This window comes from Pezoporus wallicus, unplaced genomic scaffold (genome assembly GCF_028554395.1).
Source record: "Pezoporus wallicus isolate ANWC-B61680 ecotype Strahan unplaced genomic scaffold, APGP_CSIRO_Pwel_v1 contig_7068, whole genome shotgun sequence".
Classification (NCBI taxonomy): domain Eukaryota; kingdom Metazoa; phylum Chordata; class Aves; order Psittaciformes; family Psittacidae; genus Pezoporus; species Pezoporus wallicus.
This window is the reverse complement of record NW_026635623.1, coordinates 1,402,116-1,424,982: the sequence shown is the minus strand read 5'-3', so window position 1 is coordinate 1,424,982 and position 22,867 is coordinate 1,402,116. Positions and strand designations below refer to the sequence as shown.

The 22,867-nt window shown below is 46.8% G+C and overlaps 1 protein-coding gene across 2 annotated transcripts; it reads right to left on the bottom strand.

The window, feature by feature from the left end:
- Positions 1 to 168: 168 nt before the first annotated feature.
- On the bottom strand, positions 169 to 22,867 carry EXOC3L4 (exocyst complex component 3 like 4). Of its 2 annotated transcripts, none has more exons than XM_057397145.1 (12): positions 22,851 to 22,867; positions 21,126 to 21,501; positions 17,139 to 17,790; positions 14,063 to 14,180; positions 12,920 to 13,045; positions 11,830 to 11,930; positions 9,822 to 9,917; positions 7,759 to 7,873; positions 5,572 to 5,694; positions 4,766 to 4,918; positions 3,765 to 3,886; positions 169 to 1,709 (listed from the first exon to the last, which is right to left on the bottom strand). In XM_057397145.1, exons 2-12 carry the CDS (start codon positions 21,469 to 21,471, stop codon positions 1,547 to 1,549), a joined length of 2,115 nt encoding a protein of 704 aa, XP_057253128.1. In that variant the 5' UTR covers positions 21,472 to 21,501; positions 22,851 to 22,867; the 3' UTR covers positions 169 to 1,546. The 2 variants fall into 2 exon arrangements, with proteins under 2 accessions (XP_057253128.1, XP_057253127.1); XM_057397144.1 differs by lacking the exon at positions 22,851 to 22,867 and adding an exon at positions 22,705 to 22,772.

Sequence of the window (22,867 nt, the reverse complement as noted above, 5' to 3'; positions counted from 1 at the left end):
TGGGGCTTCTGGGGAGTGTAATCCAGGGGTCCCTGCTTGCACCATATTCCCAGGAGAGGGAAGGGGAGCTCAAAAGTATTCCTGAGCTCTGCACATCTGACAGGAAATGCAGATGAAATTTTACTTCTCTTTCCCCATAGCAAATATGGAAAGTCACCAAGCCGAGGATTCACAGGAATTGTCATGAGCTGTATTAAAGAAAGATGCAGGACACAAAATTCTTCCTAAGATTTCCTGCCTCAAGCTCTCAATTTATACCTCATATTTCAAAGCCATCTTTAAAAAAAAACAACTTGTCTTGACTGTGGAGACAGCAAGTCTATGTCAGAAAAATTTTCATATGATGACTGTGAATTAAAGGTGCACTCTGTATTCCTTATCCATCAGAACAGCTCCCTTGGCCTGTCACCAGTTCCTGCTGCTCACCTGAGCTGAAATTTATACTGGTGCAAACTGGAGCAAAGAAAATGGAAGAGGCTCACTACTGATGCTCTAAGCTCTGCAGCAAACAGATTAGTTTTCAAGGTTATGCCTTGTCCACATTTATTACATTGATTGATAAACCATAAACATGTCTCTGCACAGAGGCTTGGATTAACTGTGGAGGACAACTGAGAAGATAAATTGGATTAACTAAAATCAGTTTTGTATGGCTGTAGGCTGCTGGAGGTCTCTTTTACTCAGTCAGATTGTATCCGATTTGTTAAAATACTTTTGAACATAGTGGTGGCATGGTGGCCCTTTACCCTGGGACAAGAGGATTTGGAGCTTCCTTCCATATCCAGTCCAGACATGTCTGTCCACACAGAAAGGCTGTGATAGCATGAACAGGTCTTTGGTCCAACAGGAGTTTTTCAAGGCAGCTCACATGTGAGGAAAATCTGCTGAAAAAGCAGAAGGGCCATAGGGTCCATCCTGGAGCGCAGAGTGGTCCATGTGCTTCACATCCCAGCTGTGGGGTTTGAGTACCCTCCAAGGGTTTCCTCCTCAGGCAGGTAGTGGTTTGTGGCATCAGGTCACAGCATCACTGACCTTGCGTTATGCCAGCTCAGTCAGCTGGTTCACAGAGGAGGAAATAGGACTTGGGTGCTACCACATCCCTGCCCAAGCTCTGCCTTTCGGTTGTTCAGGGACAGTAATTATGAAGGAGGTTCTTGTTCTGCTGCTGTATAATTGTACAATGCACAGTGCAAGCCTTAATATAACTCTGAGTGAATTCCTTTTGGTTTTCACCTGTTCTCTGAAAAGAGATTCTTGAGCCAAACAACAGAGCATTCTCCTAGCAATAAAATCTGTATTGAACACAGGGTGACGGCAGTGCTTGGGCTGGAGTTGCTCCCAGGAGCTCTTGCAGGAGGTCAGTGACTTGGTGCATCTGTTGCCTTTGGTTTCTGAACTCAGGGTAGCAAATTCAGAAAACTTCTCCTTTTCCTACAACAATCAAAAAGTTGTGCTTGCAGAGGGGTGAGGCAGGGAGCAGGGTTTGGATCATGCCATAGAGACAGCATAGGAGGAGGAAAGATGCTGACCTCTTGTCATGGTTGTTTTAGAAGCAGCTGGTGATCACTGGGACATCAATTTCAGCGAAGAGTGTGCTGCCCTCCCCACCATCAGGGCTCTCCGGCACATGGTAGCCTTGCCGAAAAATCGCTGCTCTCCTGGTGCGCCCCAGGCCCCGGAGCGCGAGGATCGCCAGGACATGCTCCTTCCTGCAGAAACCAAATGAGACTTCACTCAGTCCTGTCGAGCAAAACCAGCTGGAGACAGCACAAAGTGCCTGGGAGCATCCCCTTGCTGCACTGGATGGGGGTCTGCAGCATCCGGAGATGCTGAGCCAGTGAGCATCAGCTTCTACCACCCGGTGCTGCTGGGACACCACTGCTCCTGCTGCTGGTGCTTCGGGGAATTCCTCCTCTGTCTCCACACACATATGATGTCATTTGCAAGTTTTCCTGAGAGGCTAAAGACCTTTTATTTGATGATTATTTTGAGCTGAGAAATGGAAGTGCTGTTTAGGAAGCTGATAGACACTAATTAGAGTAGAGCTAGGAAAGCCAATTTGGAAACATATCCTGTTCCAGTAATCTCAGCATATACAAAATCAGCAACATCTCCAGGAGCTCAGGGGAAGAATTACCAGAGACCTGAACAGGAAGCAATGCAGGTCCAGCAGGTTCCTCCCTGTTTTACAGACTTAATGGTTAAAATAATATTACTCAATAATGGAAATAAAATAGTATTACTCAATAAAGGAAATAGATCAACAAAGAGTATGAACCTTAAAACCTGGCTTGGGTAGAAGGCTAATGATGAAAAAGTACCACAATCACAGCCTTGTAAATGGCTTTTCTGCCTGGAAAATTGTTTTCAAATAACTGAGCCTGACTAGCCATCATTTACTTCCCCCATCCTTCCCAAAAGAGGCACTGCCTCCTTCACCAGCTTAGTCTGGCCACTGGGGTTCAGGCTTCTTTGTAGTTGTTGCTGGAGAGGTGTGTTCGTGTAGAAAATTACTGAGGAAAAATTATTCCTTTTCAAGTCCATGTCTTGAATTTCCCCACACAGATAAGCCTGATACATATCTGACTCGCTCAAGTTAAATAAGCCTATGAAAAATTTTGAGCCTCAGTTTTGTGGAAAAAAAAATATATATATTTAATGTTGGGGTTTTTTTCTTAATATTCGAGGGTCCACTTCAGTGTTCTGGGCAAGTTGTTAAATCTATGGTATTTTGACTGTATAAATGTTATCCAGCAGGAGCTCTGTAACCAGCACAGGGCAAAAACCTTTGGTTTTCTTCTGAAATGACCCTGATGAAATGGAATATTTTGCAAGCTGTACCACTGATGTTCCTTCTCAATGAGTGGCAGGAAGCTGCAGAAGATGAGGCAACTTCTGATATGCAGCTACTTAGCTATGCACAGAGCTAGTCACTCTATTTACTCTTCCAGGAGCCTTAAATTTTGCAAATGCTGCTTTGGAACAGCAAATGGAAAGTACAGAAGAAAGAATTTGTAATTTAATCCAAAACTTAGTGGTTGTGTTGAAGCCGTTTCAGGAACTGCAGCTGAACTCTGTCAATGTCTGCTGCACTTTGAAGTCCGAGCTTGGGAACAGGAGACAAACTATTTGCTCCAAAGCTGAAGCCTACAAGTTGGCAAGCTGGGCTGATACTGGTGATGCACTGAAAAGCAGCCTCAAGCTTTACAATGAAACAAGATTGATCTGGAGGAATAAAAAAGTATCCTGCAATAGGAGGCATGGGAATGGTTCAAAGCTGTGCAAAGAGAGCTTTAGACCTGACATTGGGCAGCATTTCTTTACCCAGAGGTTGATCACACACTAGAACAGGCTTCCAAGAGTGGTGGTCAATTCCCCAAGCCTGTCAGTAATTAAGAGGCATTTGGACAATGCCCTTAACACCATGTGTTAACTTTTGTACAGCTCTGAAGTGGTCAGGCAGTTGGACTAAATGATCCTTGTAGGCCTTTCCAAACAGAAACATTCTATTCTATTCTGTTCTGTTCTATAAATGCTTTTGAGGTAATTTGTGTGCAACATAAGATCCAGCAGATGGGGAAAAGAGAAAAATTATACAGCTATAAATAAAGAAAAGTAAGGTGGGATTCCCTCTGTTGCTGGCACCTTAACCTCTAATGTGTAGCTACCAGCAGAGAAGCTGAAGAGCTTGGGGAAGGCATGGGGCAAGATGGCACTTTTTTGGGATGAAGCCCAGCTGTTTTGGCATCTGCTGTTTCATGTACCTGATATCTGGATAATCCTGACACAGCTCCTTGACGTACTCCTTGATTTTGTCTTTTTTCTTCTCCCCAATGATATTGGCAATGTGGTGCATGGCGGGAACGAGCCAGTCAGCATCAGAGCCCTGCAAACAAAGAGGCACAGGGGACCACTGGGGGGGATGTACTGCCCTTGGGTGGGCAGGGTGCTGCTAGGGGACAGCAGCGTACTGGATGAGGCAGCTTTGGGCCGCAACGGCAAGGCATCCCAGGAAGCTCTGCTGGGGCCTCCTTGGTGCTCATGAACACCCCAGTGACCCAGGCCCTGGGCTGGGCGTTGTGGCTGTGGTCTGGGACAGCAGTGAATGCCAGAGATTTCACCTCCTGCAGCCTAGTAGTTTCACGTGCCTCACCTCTGAGAGGGATCTGCCTCCATGGGGTTTATGCCCTGGACACCTGACTTTCTGCAGAATCCAAGGAATTCAACTGTGGTTTTCCTGAAAACCCCAGACTTAGTCTGCCTTGTCACAAAACATGAAAACAGCCACAGTTTTCTCCCCATCGCTTTCTGGTATGCAGACTGTGTGCCTGAATGGACCTTCCATATAGACTCATCTCCATGAGCTGTACCAAGGGCAGAGATCCTTTTGAGAGAAGTTGCATCCCATGGCCCAAGGGAATAGGCCCAGGAAGAAGTTGCCATGGGATGAGTGTGATCCTACAGCACATGAACCACCCTACACAAAGCACCCATGTACCTGGGTGTGTTAAAACACCAGACACTGCAATCAGAGAGCCTCCAGCTGAGCATGCACAAGCCCCTACTACAAGAGTAGCCACTGTGCTGGAAGTCCACACCATGAACCAGCAGTAATCACTTTACTTTCTCTCTTTTAAGCACTTTCACATTTCTTGAGGCTTGCTCTCCTCAAAAGCCTGCCTGCTGGGTCCCCTGGGAGCCAAGTGGGGACATTTCACCTCTGGGAATGGGGAAGCCAAGGGATGCCAGGAGGGAACTCACATACCTGATCAATGAGCATGTTATGAATGATTCTGGCCTCCTGGTTCATCTTGTTGCTCACTTGCTGCCGAGTCTCCCTGTTCATTTTCCATCTGGGTTTGATGACCAACGTGATGTATTCCCTCACCACGTACTTATGAACATCACGTAGAAGCTCCTGGTTAAAAAAGAGCAAGCCTCACATTTTCAACTTGGTTCCCATGCAAGGCCATGGCAATGAGAGAGGACAGGGGAAGCCCTCAGGTCTTTAGCAGCAGCCAAGAGTATAGAGGAGGTACACAAATGCAGCAGATGGTCAGCACACGCTGCCCAGGCCAGCCCTGCTGAAAGGAGCTGACTGCTCGCAACACTCACTCCATGGCCATGGAAATGTGCCTCCCCCGTGAAGTAACCCTTGAGGGTCAGTTTGGACCCTCAGTATCGAAAGGAGAAATTTAGGATTGCTTTAAAAGTAGGGTTTGGTAGTGCTTGCAAATTTTAAACATAGAGCTGTTGTCAGCCACCTGTTTATTTTACAACCGCACAGATGTGAAAGGAGCTGATAAGCCTGCAACTCACGGAATTGTAATGCTCAGTGATGAAGTTCACCAAAGGTTTTTGTTCCTCTTTAAAGAAAGAAGATCCCATATTTAAACTACGGAAAGGAAAGGTGTTGCTTATTCTCACTTGGAAGTATAGCAATAGCTTGAACTCCCCTGCATCAGCAGTGCCCACAGTTATATAAACAGCCCCCACCGCAGGTGTGACCACAGCCTGCAAATGACAGTGGTACCCCCCAACATCACTGTGCCCAGGGGACCAGCTGCCTACCTGCCCCATGGGCTCCCTCATGTGCTGCAGGTGCTTGGAGAACTGTGAGACTGCAGACGCCAGCGAGTCTGGCCTTTCCATCAACAAAATCCAGTCCTTGGTCAGGATTTTCTTAAGGAGTGGCTGCAAAAGAACCAATTCACTGATGGCACTGGTAATATTCAGACTAGTGGATGCACTAGTCAAAGGCACCCGTCTATATGTCTTCTCAGTGTGGCTGCACCAAAAAGCACAGAACACTGATGGCACACTAACTCTCTGTGAGACACACTAGGAGTTAGGCACCAGGGGTTTCTCTTTCCCCCCTGGGAATTCAGAGCCACATCTCCCCTTTCTGGGTAGGTGCCCCAGTGCAGACAGAAGCATCACTCCCTGAACAGGAGATGCTTTGGCATTAAAGGCTTACTTGGGACACCCCATTTCCTTGCTTTGTGCTGCTTTCTAACCCATGAGCTATATTTCTTTAGGTAAGTATTTGTATTCCTACCATAGGGATGAAGAAACAGGTGTGAATGTTAACCAGGCATGGCTAGAACAGGCTGTGGTGTGCAACCATGTATACTAGCATTACACAGGTTTGCACTAGCTATGGACATGACAAGTCAGTTGGTAGCGAATCTGTTGGAAATCATCCCAGTAATCTGTCACCCCTCCAGCCTTCCCCACAAGGAAATTATAAATCTCTTTCTTGAAGCACTTACAGGGGGCTGTCTGCACTCCCTGCAGACCCATGTGTCTGCACAAAGTCTCACTGTGATTTTACTTCTGCTCATTTCTCTGATGGGGGAGGGAAATAGCAGCTGCAAGCATCCCCAAACTGATGCCTTGTGGTCAGTGTTGATGTGGGAGCAATGGCACTGTTTCCTGTCTGTCTTGGGTACAAGGAGCTCTGACCAAAAGTCCCCAGTGGGTTACTTCCCTTGCTGAGTCCCTAGAGCTAATATGCCTCGACATAGAAACACGGCAATATCTGTGAAAGGCTTCTGGGGACACCAGGAGGAGACTGGAAATATCCCTAAGGGATCCTAAGGCTAAAATAACCCTTCTCCACCACATTCCCTGTGTACTTTTATTCTCTTAGCTCTAAGGATTCTGTCTTTATATTCCTGGCAACCTCCTTCCCAATGATTTTCCCAACTTGTGCCCTCCTGCTGTGCTCCCTCCTGCTGGAGGGCTGTTTAGAAATGCTTTCTCTGCTCTCAGTTCTCATGGTATTTTGTCTCTCTTTCTCAATGCCTTGGCTTGACTCCTTCCTTGCCTGTCCCTTAGGCTCCAAGACAAACTCTACAGTTACTGGAAAGTCCCATTGGCCAGGGAGGTTTGGCTTAGACAGGAGCAGTTGCAGTACTGTGTTGCTTTCTGCAATGACCTCTTATGCTTGGTGATTGGAACAGGAATTAGGTAGGTCAAAAGAGGTGGGACCAAAAGCTTAGTTTCTTTCATCTCTCATACCAGCTAAGGCTAGTGGACCTCATATGGCTGAGAGCAGATAGTGCTGTCTACATCACCCAGGAAACACAAACTGCATAGCAGCAAGTTGCCTTTTAGGCCTCTTTACATAAGTTAAGCTGAGATCAGAGCTTTATCAACTGATAGCATCCTCACACTGAAAGAGTCAGTCTTTCTTCACCATGGAAACAGCCTGGAAAAATCACAGAATTCTGTCCTGTCTGAAGAGACTGATAACTCCATGATCTTAAAGGTCTTTTCCAACCTAAATGATTCTATGATTCTGTAATAGACCATGATGGCAGATCTACAAATAAGTGTAAGTCAAAGCCCTGAAAAATCCAAATATTTTGATAGATGGAAAAATGTCCTATTGGTGGTGTCCAGCTGATTTCTCAGTGCTTCCTGATGGGTAAAGTTTCCCTCTACTTCTTTGCCTGAGATGCTGGAAGCCACTAAATAGTTTTGTTGTTGTTGTTGTTGTTGTTGCCATTGTGCTAAAGTAAACAACTTGACAAATGTATCATTGCTCATAGAGAAAAACTCACAGGATGCTTTGGGTTATGGAGGATTTCTACACATGTTAGACACAATGCATTTTGGAGGGACCATAATGCCATGCACTGAAAAACAAGGTCTACTTGGCAAAACAAAGGAAGGGAGGTAGTCCTCAGCTGCTGCACTGGTCCTGCACATACCTGCTATAGTTACAAACCAGTGTGCCCAAGATGCTCTTACCTGTGCTTTTTTTCGTAATTTGTTTGAAAATATACTTGTGAAGTTCCTTGTCAGAGCTGCCACAATCTTCTGCAGTTCCTCAGTGTTGACTTTAAACATTGCTTCTAACCCTGACCTAGAGAGAGACACACGCACCACCAATGTGTTAATGTTAAAAGGTAAACTATTACATTGCCACTTTATCCAAATTGGCATCTTGGGTGTTAGTTTAAGTAAATTTGTGTAGCTAGTACTTCCGCTTGGAAACACCTACTGGGTCAAAGTAATGACTCTTTTACACAATCCTATACAGTGAAAATTAACCACAACTGAATAACTGTGCTTAAAAACCACCTATTTCCTCATCAGGTGGGATGGTTCAACCATGCGGAGGAGTTGCGTAGGCTGGTTACATTTTCACTTGAGCAACGTTTCTGCTAAATGATCTCCAGGTACCTGAGAGAGCACTGGGGCATTATGGGGTAAGGGAGACGTAAATAATAAAGCCAAAGAAGGGAAAGCTGCTGACCCTGTGTCCCCCAGAGCCTGGCTGACTCACTCCACACAATATCTATTGGCAGCAGTGGGGATGGTGAATGACCAAGGTGGAAACCCATGGAATTTCCTAGGGACAGTGCACATTTTCACACTAATGAGGAAGAAAACACAACTTCAGAGAGATTAATGAAATCCCCAGCTGTATGTGTGGGCTTTGGGGTACTTTGCAAGTTCCTGGATTTCTTCTCACTTTCGATCCTTTCCTCATTGTAACATGCTCTAGGGGGAACCAAAGCAGCATCACCAAAATGCTAGTGGTTCCTGAGCTTCCCGGGATGTGACACATCCACTGCTGTGACTAGAGTGTGACGGGTTCCTGCCACTGCCCAGTAGCTATTTTGTTATGTCTGAAGCTGCTGAAGCAGGACTACGAAACACCTCACAGCATCCCTCTTACCCCGGGTTGGGGCTCAGGTACATAACTCCTGCTGAGCACCACAAGTCTGGGTCTAGCATCCCCAAAATCATGCTATTAGGTCACCTACCTCTGCCTTGCAACTCATCACCCTAGGCTGACAAAATGTTTAACTCGACTCGGGAATAAACCATCCAAACACCTTCCAGCTCCCTGCCTGAGGCTGGCTTCTTCCTTCGCCATGTTACAGTCCCCAGCAGGGAAGGGAGAGCAGTTTTCCGCAAGGGCAGGAGGAGGCAGAGAAAGCCAGCTCGTCGGCGAGGTTAGCATTGCTGGGGAGACCCTGCCATCTAGAGACTTCCAGGCGGTAGTGCTCACTGCGGCTGGAGCCGTCGGCCGCTGTGAGCATCGCAACACGAAATCCTCTGCGTGACCTGCATGCTATTTGGCAGACAGCACCCCTGCGGCAGGCCGTGCCAGGCAGCAGCACAGCGGCATGGGCTGGAGGTAACATCCCGAGGTGGCCAGACGCCCGGCATTAGCCCCGTGCCACTTGGCTGAATCGGCCTCTGATGAAGCACCACATCTGCACGGCAGGGATGACCCCAGATGCTGAAAAGCCCCTGAGCCTTCTTGGGCTGTGTCCTTGCATGGCTGCAGAGCATCCCCCTCAGGGGAGTCTTTGATAGGCAGAGCTGGTGGGCATACCTGCTTATCACAGGCCTTTTCAATGCATGGCTTCAAATAACTAATTCATAACACGTGCAAAGCTCTATAAATTCCTGCTGCCAGCAGTGATGGCAGGGGTTTATTTGCTGCTTTCACAGATTTTCCTCCAGCCCAGTGCCGAAAGCAGCCTTTGTACTGGGTTTGTGGTGCTAAACTACAGAACCAAAAATGAAATAAACCCACCTCTGAGGCTGAAAAGGGTGGGCTGAAAATTAGCTTAAATCTTTCATGCATGCATCACATCCATCCCTGCTTCTGACTCTTCACCCTTGTGACTTTAATCTTCATCTCTTGGGGAGCATCTCTTCATGAGGGGAGGAAGGGCTGTAGGCTGAGCACCCAGTGGGGCACCCCAAGGAGACCTTGGTCTTTCCTTCCTGGATGCTGCCACCCTCCCAGACCCCAGCAAAGCAGCAGCTCAGTTTGGGGGGAGCAGACTTACAGCAGGTCATGAAAGTTGTTGATGTAGGCGACAAAATAGGGTGCAAAGATGGGGCTGTCCTGGGCAGTGCTCCACACTACAAACTCCTCCTCGAACCTGTGGGAGAAGACACACAGGTAACACTAATGGTGGGGGAGCCACAGATTGCTCATCTTATGTGTACACAGTGGTGTCAGGAGACACTGGTGGCTGCCCCAACCTATCCCCTGTGTATAAGGACATGTTTTTACCAGCTGTCGTAACATGTGTGTGCACTGGAGGGGAATAGATGGCAGATAATTATGGGTTTAGGGTGTGCTTGCCTGAGCAGGTACACACCACTTTTGGAGAGTTGCCAGGAATCTCAGCACATGAAATCTCTGCCTTTTCCTCACACTGAGGGATTAATTGCAGCTATGGTACTCAGGCTCATCAGTCTGGTTCTTCATTGCTCTGGCTTTTGGGGCAATATAATTTGTGCCCTCTTAAGCACACAAGGAAAGGGTTTACCTCAGGGCTGATTTTCCAGCAGAAACGGAATAGGAATGGAGATGCACGTCTACCTTTCCCCCCATAACCTCAGCTGCTGTTTCTGTGTAGCACAGCAGTCACGGTTTTGACAGCTGTTTCACAGCCAGGTCCACACTGCTGGCAAGAGGCTTTGTGCTCAGGCAGGCTTTGCTTGGTGGCCCCATTCTTTGTCAGGAAAAAGGAACCTGCTTGGGCTAGCCTTAGCCCAAGCATCTTGGGTTGGTTTAAGAAAAAGCTGAAGTTTCAGTTGTCTTTCATGTGGGACCCCTTTATGTTGCAGCTTGCATTTAATGCCAACTTGCTGGGTTTTTTTAAAAAAAAAAGGAAAAAGAAAAGGAAAAAAAGGAAAAATATTTTGACAGATAACAAAGAAAAAGGAAAAAAGGAACAGAGGAGAGGAAAAAAGCAAATAAATGGGGGTGTGGGGGCTGTGGGAGAAGAAGAAGTAATGGATGGAATATCAGTACTATGTTTCTCCTCTAAAACCCAGAGAGACTTCAAAGCCAAATAGCTGGTTTGAACTACGCTGCTTGCTCAGGACATGGGAGACAAATATAGATCACTGGGCTACTAGATATGAAAGGGGCATATAGATTGGGATATAGATACAAACAGGAAAAACACTGCCTTTAGTGCACTTTGGACTCCTGGCATGCCCTGAGTTCATGATCATGAGCTCTCTGGCTCACTGTCCTCACTCCTGCAAAACATCTATTAGCAAACTCCCTGGTCAGTGCCTGCAGCAGGTGAAAAATTTTAAAGGTTAATGGCAAAGTCATTTTAGTCTTGCTTGGAGCTGGTTCATCCTGAGCAGCCTTTCTCATCTACAGATGACTGCTCCGGAAAGTAGCTGCAACCCCTCCAAAACACAGCCCCACCGGAGTTGCTGGCACCCTCTGTGAGCCAAACCCCTTCCCTAGAGCATCCCCAAAGCATGTAGTAAGGAGTAAGATCTGAGGCCATAACCTGGGGACTACCAAACAGAAAATTTCAGCAGAGACATGGGATCCTGTGTCCTTTGGCCAATGGGTAAATTTTTAAAAGACTCAGCCTTAAGTTTTGCCTGGGTGTAACACAAAGGATTCCATCTGCAAGAGAAAAACCCTCTCAGCAGGGCTCTCCCCAGGACACCCAGGTAATGTTTTGGGCAAGCAGGGTCTGGATCTGAAGATTCGTAACTGCTACTTGCTCATGGTTGCGGCTGCAACAGACCAGCATCCAACACCAGCAAGATCCCAGAGCAGCTAGCATTTACTTCCTGGAGCTCTGACCTCAGATTTTGGGACTCCCAAGAGTCCTATCTGGGTCTGTTTATGACTCCCGCTGAGTTGTTCTGCAGCTTGCTTATTGTTGGGCTAATTGTCATCTCTAATTCTCTCAGGAGCAGGCCCATGCCTGCTTGATGCCAGCGTCTGGCTCAGTGCATGGACCTTTTCCCTGCTTTTTTACCAATGTGGGACTCATTTGAAAGGAATGTGCTGCCCGCAGCGGTGATGACCTTGGTATGAATTCACGCAGCTCTGCCAGACACAGCTCAAGCATTTTTGTTTCCAGGCTTCTGCTGATTGCTCTAGATATCTTCATGTGCTCCCCGATGATCTAGAGAAGGTCACAAAGAAAACTCTCTAGTGAAGGGACAAGCAAGGGCAAAACATCCTTCACAAGGGTATCACGCAGCCTTGGTTAATAAAAGTGACTTGCCTAGCAAAGGGGCAAATGGCCCACTTGTTGCCAGGCGTTTTTCATTATTCTCTGGCAGTTCTAAATATAATAAACCAGGATGGGCCAAGAGGCACAAACTGATCTGTGGCATAATCATTGATCATTGATGCCTAGGGTCAGGCATCACCCAGAAACCTTGCTTGCACTGGGGCCCCTCCCTACCTCCCATTCCCACAACCGTGCTGCCTCTCTAGAGTGAGGCAGCCTGCTCTAGCACTTCTTGAGGCATCCTACCCATCTGCTAATCCAATTCAGACATGCCTTCCCAGTAATCACACAATGTGTAATATTCCTCTATGGAAAAAGAGTCACTGTAGCAGGCAAAACTCTTTGATTTTCTTTCTTTTTCTCTCTCTCATTTAATTGAAATGACTCAACCTTTTGAGTGAGGAGAATGAATCAAAACCCCTCCTGGATTTATTACCCTGTAGTCTCTAAAGCTAGTAGGAGCTTTTGTTTTTGTACTGTTTAAATTGGAGTGGCTGTCACTGCCTACTGCCTTTCTGTGGCTGCCACAGCCCCAGGACAAAGACGCTCTTTCAGCCAAAGGGTTTTTCTAACAAACCTTTTCTTTCCACCTCTTTTTTCCTTTCTCCTTCTTCTTTCTAATCAAAGAGATTTAGGGGCTTTAAAATCAGTTGCCTATTATGTTGCTGACACAATTGACAGCAGGTTTAATTTGCAGCTAGAAGGCAAGTGGGAGAGCTAAAAGTTGTAATAAACAGCATTTTCTGCTCTAATGTATTCTGCTAGTGCGTGACTAACATAAATTATCGCAGGAGGCAGTACCTCCACCCCAGAAGGTAATGATCCCGTTTCCCTGGAGCCACAGAGCCCCCCGCACTTTGCCCCGGTTCATTAAATACCGTTTGAATATCTAAGGAGAGTGAGGACTGGTAGAGATTTTCCTTCACTTCTGGGTGAACTTCCTTCTCCCACTTCTCTGTGACCTCCAGTCTCAGGATGTTTCCAAAATAGCTTTTGATTTTTCCCTAAATGTTTAACATAGGAAGGAAACATCCAGCTCAGGATAATGAAGCAAACATGAGAAAACTGCATCTGTGCATTTTGCTCTCTTGGCATATATATAAGGCTCATGTGTGTGGTGCAGAAAGGTAAGCAAAGTCAAAGGTCTTGCTCCAGACCCTGTCAGGCTACACAAGATCTCAGGAAAAATCAGGAGCTGTGGTTTGTGGGGGCAAGGTACAACTTAAGCAAGAGCAGATCTCCTGGCAGGGGAATGTTTTGTCAGCTGCTTGACTGCTTGATTGCAAAGTTCTCCAGCAAGTGTAAGACACAAGGTCAGGATTAAAGATCAAACTGGTCCTTTCTGGCAGCACAGCCACTTGAGTAAGTGGCAGCATGGTTCAGTCCTGGCTGATAAATCAGTCTTGTTGCCAGTAAAACAAAATGATCCTTCACCAGCACAATAGAGCAATACTAATTGTCGAATAAGCTGGGTACCTTGAGCTCACCTTGAGCAGTGCCCTGCTTCAGAAATGGTTTGCAAGAAGATGACTGAACCCAGCAAAGAGCCAGGAAAGCACAGTCTTACACAGGGTCCCAGCTAAGGATGGCAGAAAGGCAACTGAAGAAGGGGCTTCCTAGGGGGAGTGAACCATGGGATGATCCTCTGGCAGCGTCATGTCTAGAGTTGTCTGCATATAGCAAACCTCAGATGTGCTGGAGGAGATCATGTGCTGTGAAAGTAGCAGCTCAAATGCCTTTACATCTGGCTTTGAAGTGCGTTCAATCTGCTGAAGCCCAGCTATGACCTTTCGGTAAGCCTCTGTGCGGGTCTAGTACAGTCCCTTTGGCTCTGTGATTATCCAGGTTCAGGCTCATGGCCTGCTTGCGCTTTTTATTAAAGGCCATTCTGCATGGTCTTGGCAGGACTCGGCACCTGGTGGAGCTAGAAACCACGATGCAGCCATCTGAGACCTTTACTGAGAGGCTGGGGCTCCCGAACGTTCCCTGGGGGCATGTGGGGACAAGGTCAATGCTCTCACCTTTGCAGAAGTGATGTAGTCGTTTTTCAGTTTATCCCAAACAGCTGGCGTTAACAGCAGGGACAGGTTTTCTGTCTTAATTTCTGGTTTGAGATCGGGGTTACCCAGAAAGAGTTCACTGGAAAGGTTCAAAAGAACAAATTATGTGGCCTCAGAATGTGAGTAAACCGATGGAATATTCATGTGGCATGAGCTACATAATTATTAAGCTGTGAGAAATATACTTCAAGCTAAAATTGCAGTGCTTGTTTTCAAGCTTTAACAAGAAAATCTTTTCTCCCTATTCAAAATCTTAATTATTCAAAACTAAAATGATTTAAGGTTCCAGCCCACCTTAGAAATCATGAGACTTCTGAGTTGTTTGGACATGAAAAGTGCCATGCGAATTTACTTTTTAAAATAAACAACCTGAAGCTGATTCATTTGCCTCTGAGCCTGCAAAATGTCTTTCAGGGTAACTCCTGTAGCAGTGTGCTGCTTTGAAATTAGCTGATCTCCCTGGCTCCCCTCCAGTGTCACATCACTGCTTCTGTCAAGCTGCTATTTTCCCCTGTGCATTATCCCTAGCAATTGAAGGTGGCAAAGCAGGTCCTGCTCTGCACAGGGCAGCCTCTGGTAGGCCCTCCCATGCCTGGAACATGGACCAGGACAGTATCATGGCTTCTCCACAGATGGAAGCAGTTGGTGGATGTGCAGCTACAGAACCTGACTCCAAAGTCGCTCAGCTGATGCATGATTTTATCACTCTCCTCTGCATTGCCCATGTAATCAGGCCAGCTGATTAGCGGGGAGGGAGGGAGTGCTTGTGCTTCTCCTTCTAGGGTGAGAAACCCGTTATTAGCCTGTACAATTGAACGTGCTACCCTTGCAATCTACCATGGACCATGGAAGCATTGTGTCTTTCAGGGTGATAGAGGTGGAGAGGAGAAAGAAGAAAATATTCGTGCACTTGCTGAATGTGGGACCTGAATTGCAAGCAGTAACCTGGTTAACAGGGAACACAGCTGCAGTGTCCTACAAAAAAAAAGGACACCAGTGGATTTAAATACAAACTCTCCACCATGAGTGAAAGGACTGTTTCAAACATACGCTGAAGGAGCTTATTCCCCGCTTTCTTTTTTTTCTATTTGTTTGAATTGTAGCATCAATAATGAGTTTGGGTCAGACAATTTCTTATTTTTTGAGATTGGTCCCAAGAGGGGATGAATTTCTTACAGAATGGGAAAATCAAATGGAAACAGCCCAACACAGCAAGGTGATTGCAAGCAGTGCCCTAAACAGAGCAGGCTCTCAGTAAGTTCTTTCACAGCAAGGTAGAGAAGTACAACAGGGGTACTTCTCTTTGGTGCAGAACCTGGCTGCTGAAGCTTGTTTCTTCCCCCTTTCCTGCAATATCAGGGTGCCGTACAGTTCCTGGGGCTGAGGATATGCACAAATTTCCCTCCAGAGGAGACTGGCAGGCGACATGTGAGGGAGAAGGGCAATGGGATGGAGTGTCATTCCCACAGCAGTCCTGCCATAACACTTGTCAGCTGGTGCTACGATGCTGAGGGAGTAACACACGTGTCATCACAGTCACCACACCATAAATGGGGTTTTAGGAGCAACTGACAAGTTTACAGAAGAAATCTTTTGAGGGCTGCTCAAAACAAAGACCATCTGCAGCACAAATGCTCCTGACCCAAAAGCTACCCCAAGCTAGGAGTGATCTGAGCAAGTGCTGCTGCTGCTTGCTCTGCTCCACCACCCTCCTCCCTGTCTATTTTTGCGCACTTTTTGACTCAGTATTGCTACTTCTGCCTTCTCTCCCTCTTTTGTTTGTTTAAGGGGTGCCAGTTGGTTTGTGCTGTCCCACCACTGATCAGCTGGTTCAGGCCTGCAGACCAGCTACCGGGACTGACATGATTTTGCTTTGACGTAGCTGTTTTTACATGCTTATTACCAGACGCATCTCCTGTGGACATTGCCTCTCTTTTCCTTCCCACCCCACTGTGTATATCTGTTGGGTTTTAGCCTGGTGTGATGGGCGGTAGTCAAAGCGAGTGAATAATTGAGGACACTGACACTCAGTGCCTGGCCCTACTACAGGTGCCTTAGGTGTCTCCTTTGGCTGCAAAAGGAGGCAATGTCCAGCAGCACAGTTTTTACTGCTGTTGCAAAGAATTCCTGCCTTTACTCCAACACCCGGAGTGCCCTGAGTATGGTATTTGATATGTCCATACAGCTCCTAGAATACTTTAGTCACCCCTGGATTGCAGGGAGCTTTTAAAGGTCCTAAAAATTATGGTCCCCCTATTCAACCAGCAGGCATGTCTGAGCCAGAGCCTTTGTTTTCGTGTGGTCAATTACACATGGTGGTGTCTTGGCGCCTCCTCAAGATGACTGACCTGTGAGCATAGGGGGTAACATGGCTTCTTTCCAAACACATCAGAGTTTTAATTAAACAGGAAGAAGGCAGGGCTCCCCCACAGGTCACTCCCTGTGCCTGGAAAAGTCACCAAGCAGCTGCAGGACCTTGCAAAATATTTGCAGAAAGGGAGTAGGTTTATCAGAGCTGCAAGGAGGAGCCTCCTGGAAATGGCTTCAAGCTGCGCCAGGGGACGTTTAGATTGGATATGAGGAAAAAATTCTTCACCAAAATGATTATCAAGCATTAGAACAGGCTGCCTAGGGAAGTGGTGGAGTCACCATCCCTGAAGGTATTTAAAAGACGTGTAGATGTGGCACTTAGGAACACTGTTTAGTGGTGGACTTGGCAGTGTTGGGTTAATGGTTGGACTCCATGTGATCTTAAAGGTCTTTTCCAACCTAAATGATTCTATAATTCTACGTGAGAACAAGTGGGAGAGGGAGGGGAAAACAGAGTAATTTAGATCTGTGGAAAGCAGCAAGTGCTTTATCCACAAACCTTTGTCCCCACCTATTAATAGATTAGCTATCTGTCTCTGCTGTAGAAGTGACCGTGTCTCTCCCCCCTGCTTAAAAAGCTGAAAATAGCTCAGTGCTCTTGAAGTGCCCTGTGGCCCTGCCATGCTCTGGAGGAGGCTGAGGTGGTGTGGCAAGTGCAGCAGCTTACCTGCAGTAAGTGTTGGCCACCCAGTTGAGCAAGGTGTAGAGCTCGTTGAATTCCAGCGGTCTCTGGGAGAGATCTTGCAAATGTGAGGCAATGGCCTTGTGAAAAGCCTCCACATACAAGTCACACACCTGGTACTCCTCCGGATAGCACTTTTGTACTGATAGCTTGATTTTTAGTAAGTCTTCACTCAGGTGTTTCTGGAGGAAACCCAAGTGAAGATTAAGCCAAGAACTGTCTTCTTCCTTCAATGCCATGGGTACCCTCAGGACCCTTTTTCTAGCACTCTCATTGATAGCTTCCCTCCACACCTCCTTCCACTTTCTGGGCATGCCAAGCGAGTCTGACCCAGGACCACCAGCACTGCCTGTGTTAGGATGAGCTGCTTCCTCGTAGGCAATTAAAGTCACCAGGGAGGTCAGCATGGTATCCTCTACAGTGGGATGCTCCAGTGTTCCCACCACGATGGCCTGGATCACATTTGTGATGGAGTTATAAAGCAAATCCACATCCTTGGATTTCCGTACAAACTCCTGGGGGTTATCTTTGTATTTCTCAGCATCCCGTTCAGTGATAGTCTCATCTTCCAAGTACTTGATGCTTGCAAATGCTTCTAAAAGCTGCCTTTTCTGAATAAGTTCATTGATTTCCATTACTGCAGAAAGAAGGGGGAGGGGTTGAGACAAAGCAGGCATTAGGTGATTGACAGGGGGTATCAGGACAAGGTGGCTCACAGAGAGGCTGCAATTTCCAGGTCCCAGCAGTGCCCCTAAGACTGAGCCCCCCAAATCTCCAGCTCCTGTTTGACACAGGAGACAAAGCAGTGGAAATGCAATTACTGCGAATTGAGCCACATCTCTGAACTGCTGCTTTCAGAGGTAGGAAATATCAAATAAAATTATTATAGGCCTGCAGGAAAACCTCAAGCGATGGCTAACGAGACTGCAGAGAGGGACACTAGCATCTCAAGCTGCATAAAACCACCTTTGGCTCTGCCTGTCTTTAAGTGCGGAGATGAAGTGGGACTGGTAGCAGGAACAGCTCGGGATATACCCTACCAGTAGGATTTCCTTTAGCATGGATCCCCTTGTTTCCCAGCACACCAGCATGCTCAGCACAGCTCTGCTGCTGGACTGGCCACTGCATTGCAGCCCAGCTCTGGCATCTCTGGCTAAAAAGGTGCTTTAGTGTGCTGTCCAAGAAGTCAGGGAGAGTGCCCAGGGTCTGGCTGGAGGGAGCACAGCAGGACAGAACCCTTCGAGCCTTCTGAGCTCCTGGTCAGACACTAGATGGTCATGTCTGCCCCCACCCTACTCCCTCATGTCCTTCAGAGATACCAAGGCCCTGGGGGAGTGGGATACTGGCTTGGGCATGCTGTCCATACATTTTCAGGAACATTCCCAGTTCAGATGTAACCTTGGGCAAAGCCTGGGCTCCCCTTCTGGCTTGATTTTGTGCATTATCAAGTTTTCCTAAGACACATACACAACTAATATCACAGCTAAAGCTGCTCCTGCATTTCTGAGGGCTGAGCAAAATGCTAATGCAAACTGCAGAGGTGGTCCCTGGTGATTTGCATTATGAGGACTCCTTGAGATGTAGGGATCAAGGTAGCAAGCCAGCGACTAGCCCATCCGTGGCCTGCCACCCATTGCAAGCCTGTGCCTACCATAGCAAATGCCCTCTTAAAGATGCTTCTTACCTGTTCCAGACACTCAGATGTTCTGTGAATGCTCAGACTCCTCTCAGACAAAAAGAGGGACTTCTGCAGGTCCAGAAGCCACAGCTTTTCAGCTCTGCAGTTATTGCAGTCTGCACTAACCCTTTGGCTGGGGAATGAGGAGAGTCTCTGGGATGGTGATCCCAGGATCCCAGCAGGAGGAAACGAGAAACACCAAAATATGTGAAGTTCATCCTCCTGGGGTGTTTCAGGTTGGGTGACCTGGCTGTTCATCGCCTGTATATAAACCTACAGTCAGATGCCAAGCACTGCCTCTAGACAGGGACATTTGTTTTCCAAGTGGTGACCACTGCCTATTTGCCAGTAATATAAGAAGTATTTGTCATGTGTTGAGAAGATGCAAGAGCACTGTTAGATTTTGAGACTCCCTGGGAAGATCTCACCATCTCCAGCATCATAACAGATGCTCTGAACAGGAGATCCCACTGTGATACTGGGCATAAAGCAAATATTAAAGAGGAGAAGGGAAAGGGTATTATTTAGGCATGTGTGGCTACTGCTTCTGGGACTCAGATATATAAAATGATACAGAAAAAATGGAGAGCACTCAAAAAAATATATGGTTTGTTGTCCATAACTGATACCCTTGGGCTTGTATGCAAACAGATTTTATACCATATGCACCAAATCTATGCAGCAGAAAATATCTGTATGAAGACAGAAATATGCCAAATAACCCAACTATTGATGCACTATAGAAGGCATAGAGCTTTGAGTGCCTGTCTGGAGCTACAGTTACTTCTGTGCTCAGAGGGGAGGGAGACTGTGGCAAATAACTTAGCCTCTTCTAGATAAATAAATATAAAACCTGTGTTTGCACAAGTACTTGCAGTGAGAGACTAAAGGAATACATTCTGTTCTGTTTATCAAAGTTAGAAAATACCATTTAATTACTATCTAGGATTATTATTCAGGGAGGTGATACTGGGTGCTAAATGGATCTTTAATTTAGCAATAGGAGACCAGACAGCTGGTAGTTGAAGGAAGATAATTGAAAGGCAATTAACCATTATGCAGCTTAATGGTGCACATGGTGGAGTCTCTGTCGCTTGCCATATTTATCTCAGGATGGGATGTGTTTCTGATAGAGCTGCTCCTCTAGGCCAAGCACGAGTTATTGTGCACAGTATGGGTCTTATTCATTCAATTCCTCAGCTTGTTTATTTGGAAGAGATGAGAAGAGCTTACAGTAACATTTCCTATCACTCCTCATCTATGACCCTTTGAGAACAGACTTTCAAAGTTTATGAGGTGGGCTCAGATCCAGCTTAACAACCTCACAGTCTACCAGTGCAAAGCAGTAAATAACTTTATGGCACAGTAGAGCATATTACAGCAATGAGACAATGCCAGCCCTTATATCTGATCCCCATGCCATCCTATGCAGTAGACCAAGATTTTTTTTCTAGAAATTTAGGCTGAGGAAAGGTCAAGCATGTTGACCCACCTCAGTCTACCTCCTGGTGGATGCATTGTAGTGCCTCTGCCTTAAGAAGGTAGAGGAGAGCGGTGCTTAAACCAAGATCAAAGTCATTGTAGTTTGCCACACTTGGGGAAAAGCGAGAGCTATGCTGAAGGTCGTTATTATAATTTGACAAGGACCTATCTATATAATGCTGACAAAACACATGGGAGTAGCCAGCTGGAGGAAAACAAATCACATAATTACTTGCAGCACCGCTGGTGTGAGAAAAATAGATGGAAAGTCAGTGTAAGAGAGCAAAGTATCTGTGGAGGTCTCTTTGCAAAGCAGTCTCTAAGGTTAAGAGCCAAGGTGGAGGCTCCAAAATAGATCACATCCAGACCAACCTTTTTCCCTATCAAGACCTTGCAGCAAGACACAGAGTACATACTGCAGACTATCAGTCTGAGAGCTGAAGAGCAGAAATTTCCCAGAAGCACAATGCAGACAATAATGTAGGAACAGCCCATATTGCACTTCTAGATATTGTCAGACCAGCAGCTCACAAACTGTGCTCAGCACACTGGTGGCTGATAATGTATGGTGGGAGATATATCCGCTGGTACATGAGCCGACAGGCTGATATGCTTAAACTAATGCAGTGGAGGCCGCAGAGCAGCATGTTCAGTGGTAGGCGACCTGCCCAGGTAACACCCCAATGAGTGGGTGACAGCTGTATCTACCCCATAATGAGATGCCTGTTCTTTAGCACCTCTGTTGGGCCCAGGATTTGCAGAGTGAATTACTTGAAGGGGACATGTATTACACTGGTTGTTTTGCTTCTTACCTGAAAGAGGTTTTCCTTGAATGGGCTCTGCTTCTATCTTCTCACTAACCTCCTGCAGGCCATTACAGTTCGTGGTTTTGTTCTCATAGCTCTTAGGGAATCGCAAAGAAAGTCGTTTTCCTTTCCAAGTGCCAGTACCTTCCTTTTCTTTCTCTTTGTTCAGACTTCGTTTTGATTTCCGGATACTTAACATTGTTTTAATACCTCTTTCAAAGAACCCACTGTCCATGCTATGCAAACTTGGGCTGCTCAGCTCGGAAGCAACCCCCCTCTTTTCCTTCCCTGGACTGTTTGTTGGTTCTGAGGTCACACTCTTCGGGTCTAACTCCATATGTCTATTCATCATGTCTTTCAACACGGGTGTTTTTCCAAATCACTGAAATGCATAAAATAGCAGAATTAGGCTGTCTCCAGAATACAGTGTCTCCAAAGTCAGTCCTGGACTGAAAATGTGGTTCATCCCTTTCCTGTGCCTAATAGAAGGACAGAGCAAGTCTTTGCCGGCTGTAGCTACTAAAACTATCTCTCTACCCACAGACGCCAGGTGCTGGCCTGCTTTTAGCTCTGGAAAGCTCTATTTAATTCCATAAATCAGGCAAGTGGCAGCTGTTTCTACAGCACCAAGGAATCACTAAACACCAGAGACACTGATATCTGTGTAAATGTGCCATTTTGTTTTGTAACAAGATAAGTTTTTGCTTTCCATTCTTCTAGGTGGATTTCCAGCCATGTAGGAATGATAACCTTCCCTGGGTCTCACTGAGGTATTGTCACTTTCTCTTGTGGATACAGCAACTTTGGGTTGCTCAAGCCCTGACCTGACGCTGCTGGAAGGTGGCCCGTGGTCGAACAGTGCCTGGTGTGTGGCTGAGCTCTTCTCTAGTCCCTTCAAAACCCGAGCAATCTCTGCTCTCCAAAACATCATGGTTACAGCGCAGGAGGCTATATGGTGCAGTAAGGGTTCACATCAGCCACATTTCCCCACAGCAGGCTCAAGGCAGCTCAGTGATAGGTTTAAATCATTAGAAACAGCTATTGTTTGAGGTCACCCAGGAACTGCCTGTCTCGGGTCTGTGCAGCTCACAGGAGCCAGAGATTGAAATGTGATTACAGTGAACAGGCATGCTGGGACTCTGGAAATAGATCTCATGCTTCTTTGATCTGAGTTTGGCCTGAGTTTTCTCCCTGGTGCATGATTATTTCACAGGCTATAAACTGCAGGGATTGCATCTTCCCATGGGTTTGCTGAGCTGATCACACAGTGGGGCTCAGACCGTGCGTCACACCCTCTCAGGGGAATATTCAATCATTCACTGTCTTGCTCAGCAGCTCAGCCCATCACAGCCTATTCAGAGGGTGGGAGGGAGAGGAGGGGACCCTATTTTCCAGAGATTTCAGTAGGAAAGGGGGGTGAGTCCCTAGTTCAAACTCCACATGGGGCTTCTGTGGCCAGAGTGGAGCAGCAGCAATGATCAAAGGGGTGAGCCAGGGAAGTGAGTGGAGGGAGCCAGGGAAGGAGGGCCATAAGATGTGAGCTCATGGACAAGGAAATAGAAGGGATACACACCCCGGTACTGACCACACCAATCCTCTCCACAGCGAGCTGGGATAACGCAGGCGTGATCCGCAGAAACTGAAAGCAGCTCCGTGCCACAGGAGATCCCAGGGAGATGTGGTGGTCGGCAGGCAGCTCTGTGGGGCAGAGGTCCACATGAGCTCATGCACCTCAACTAACTGGAGCA

Coding starts and splice junctions, on each gene's coding strand:
- EXOC3L4 (XM_057397145.1), bottom strand. CDS start 21,471: ATGATGAATAGACATATGGAGTTAGACCCGAAGAGTGTGACCTCAGAA. Junction 14,181..17,138: donor GTGGCCAACACTTACTGCAG/GTAAGCTGCTGC, acceptor GAACCTTTCCAG/TGAACTCTTTCTGGGTAACC. Junction 1,710..3,764: donor CAGGATTATCCAGATATCAG/GTACATGAAACA, acceptor TGGTTTCTGCAG/GAAGGAGCATGTCCTGGCGA.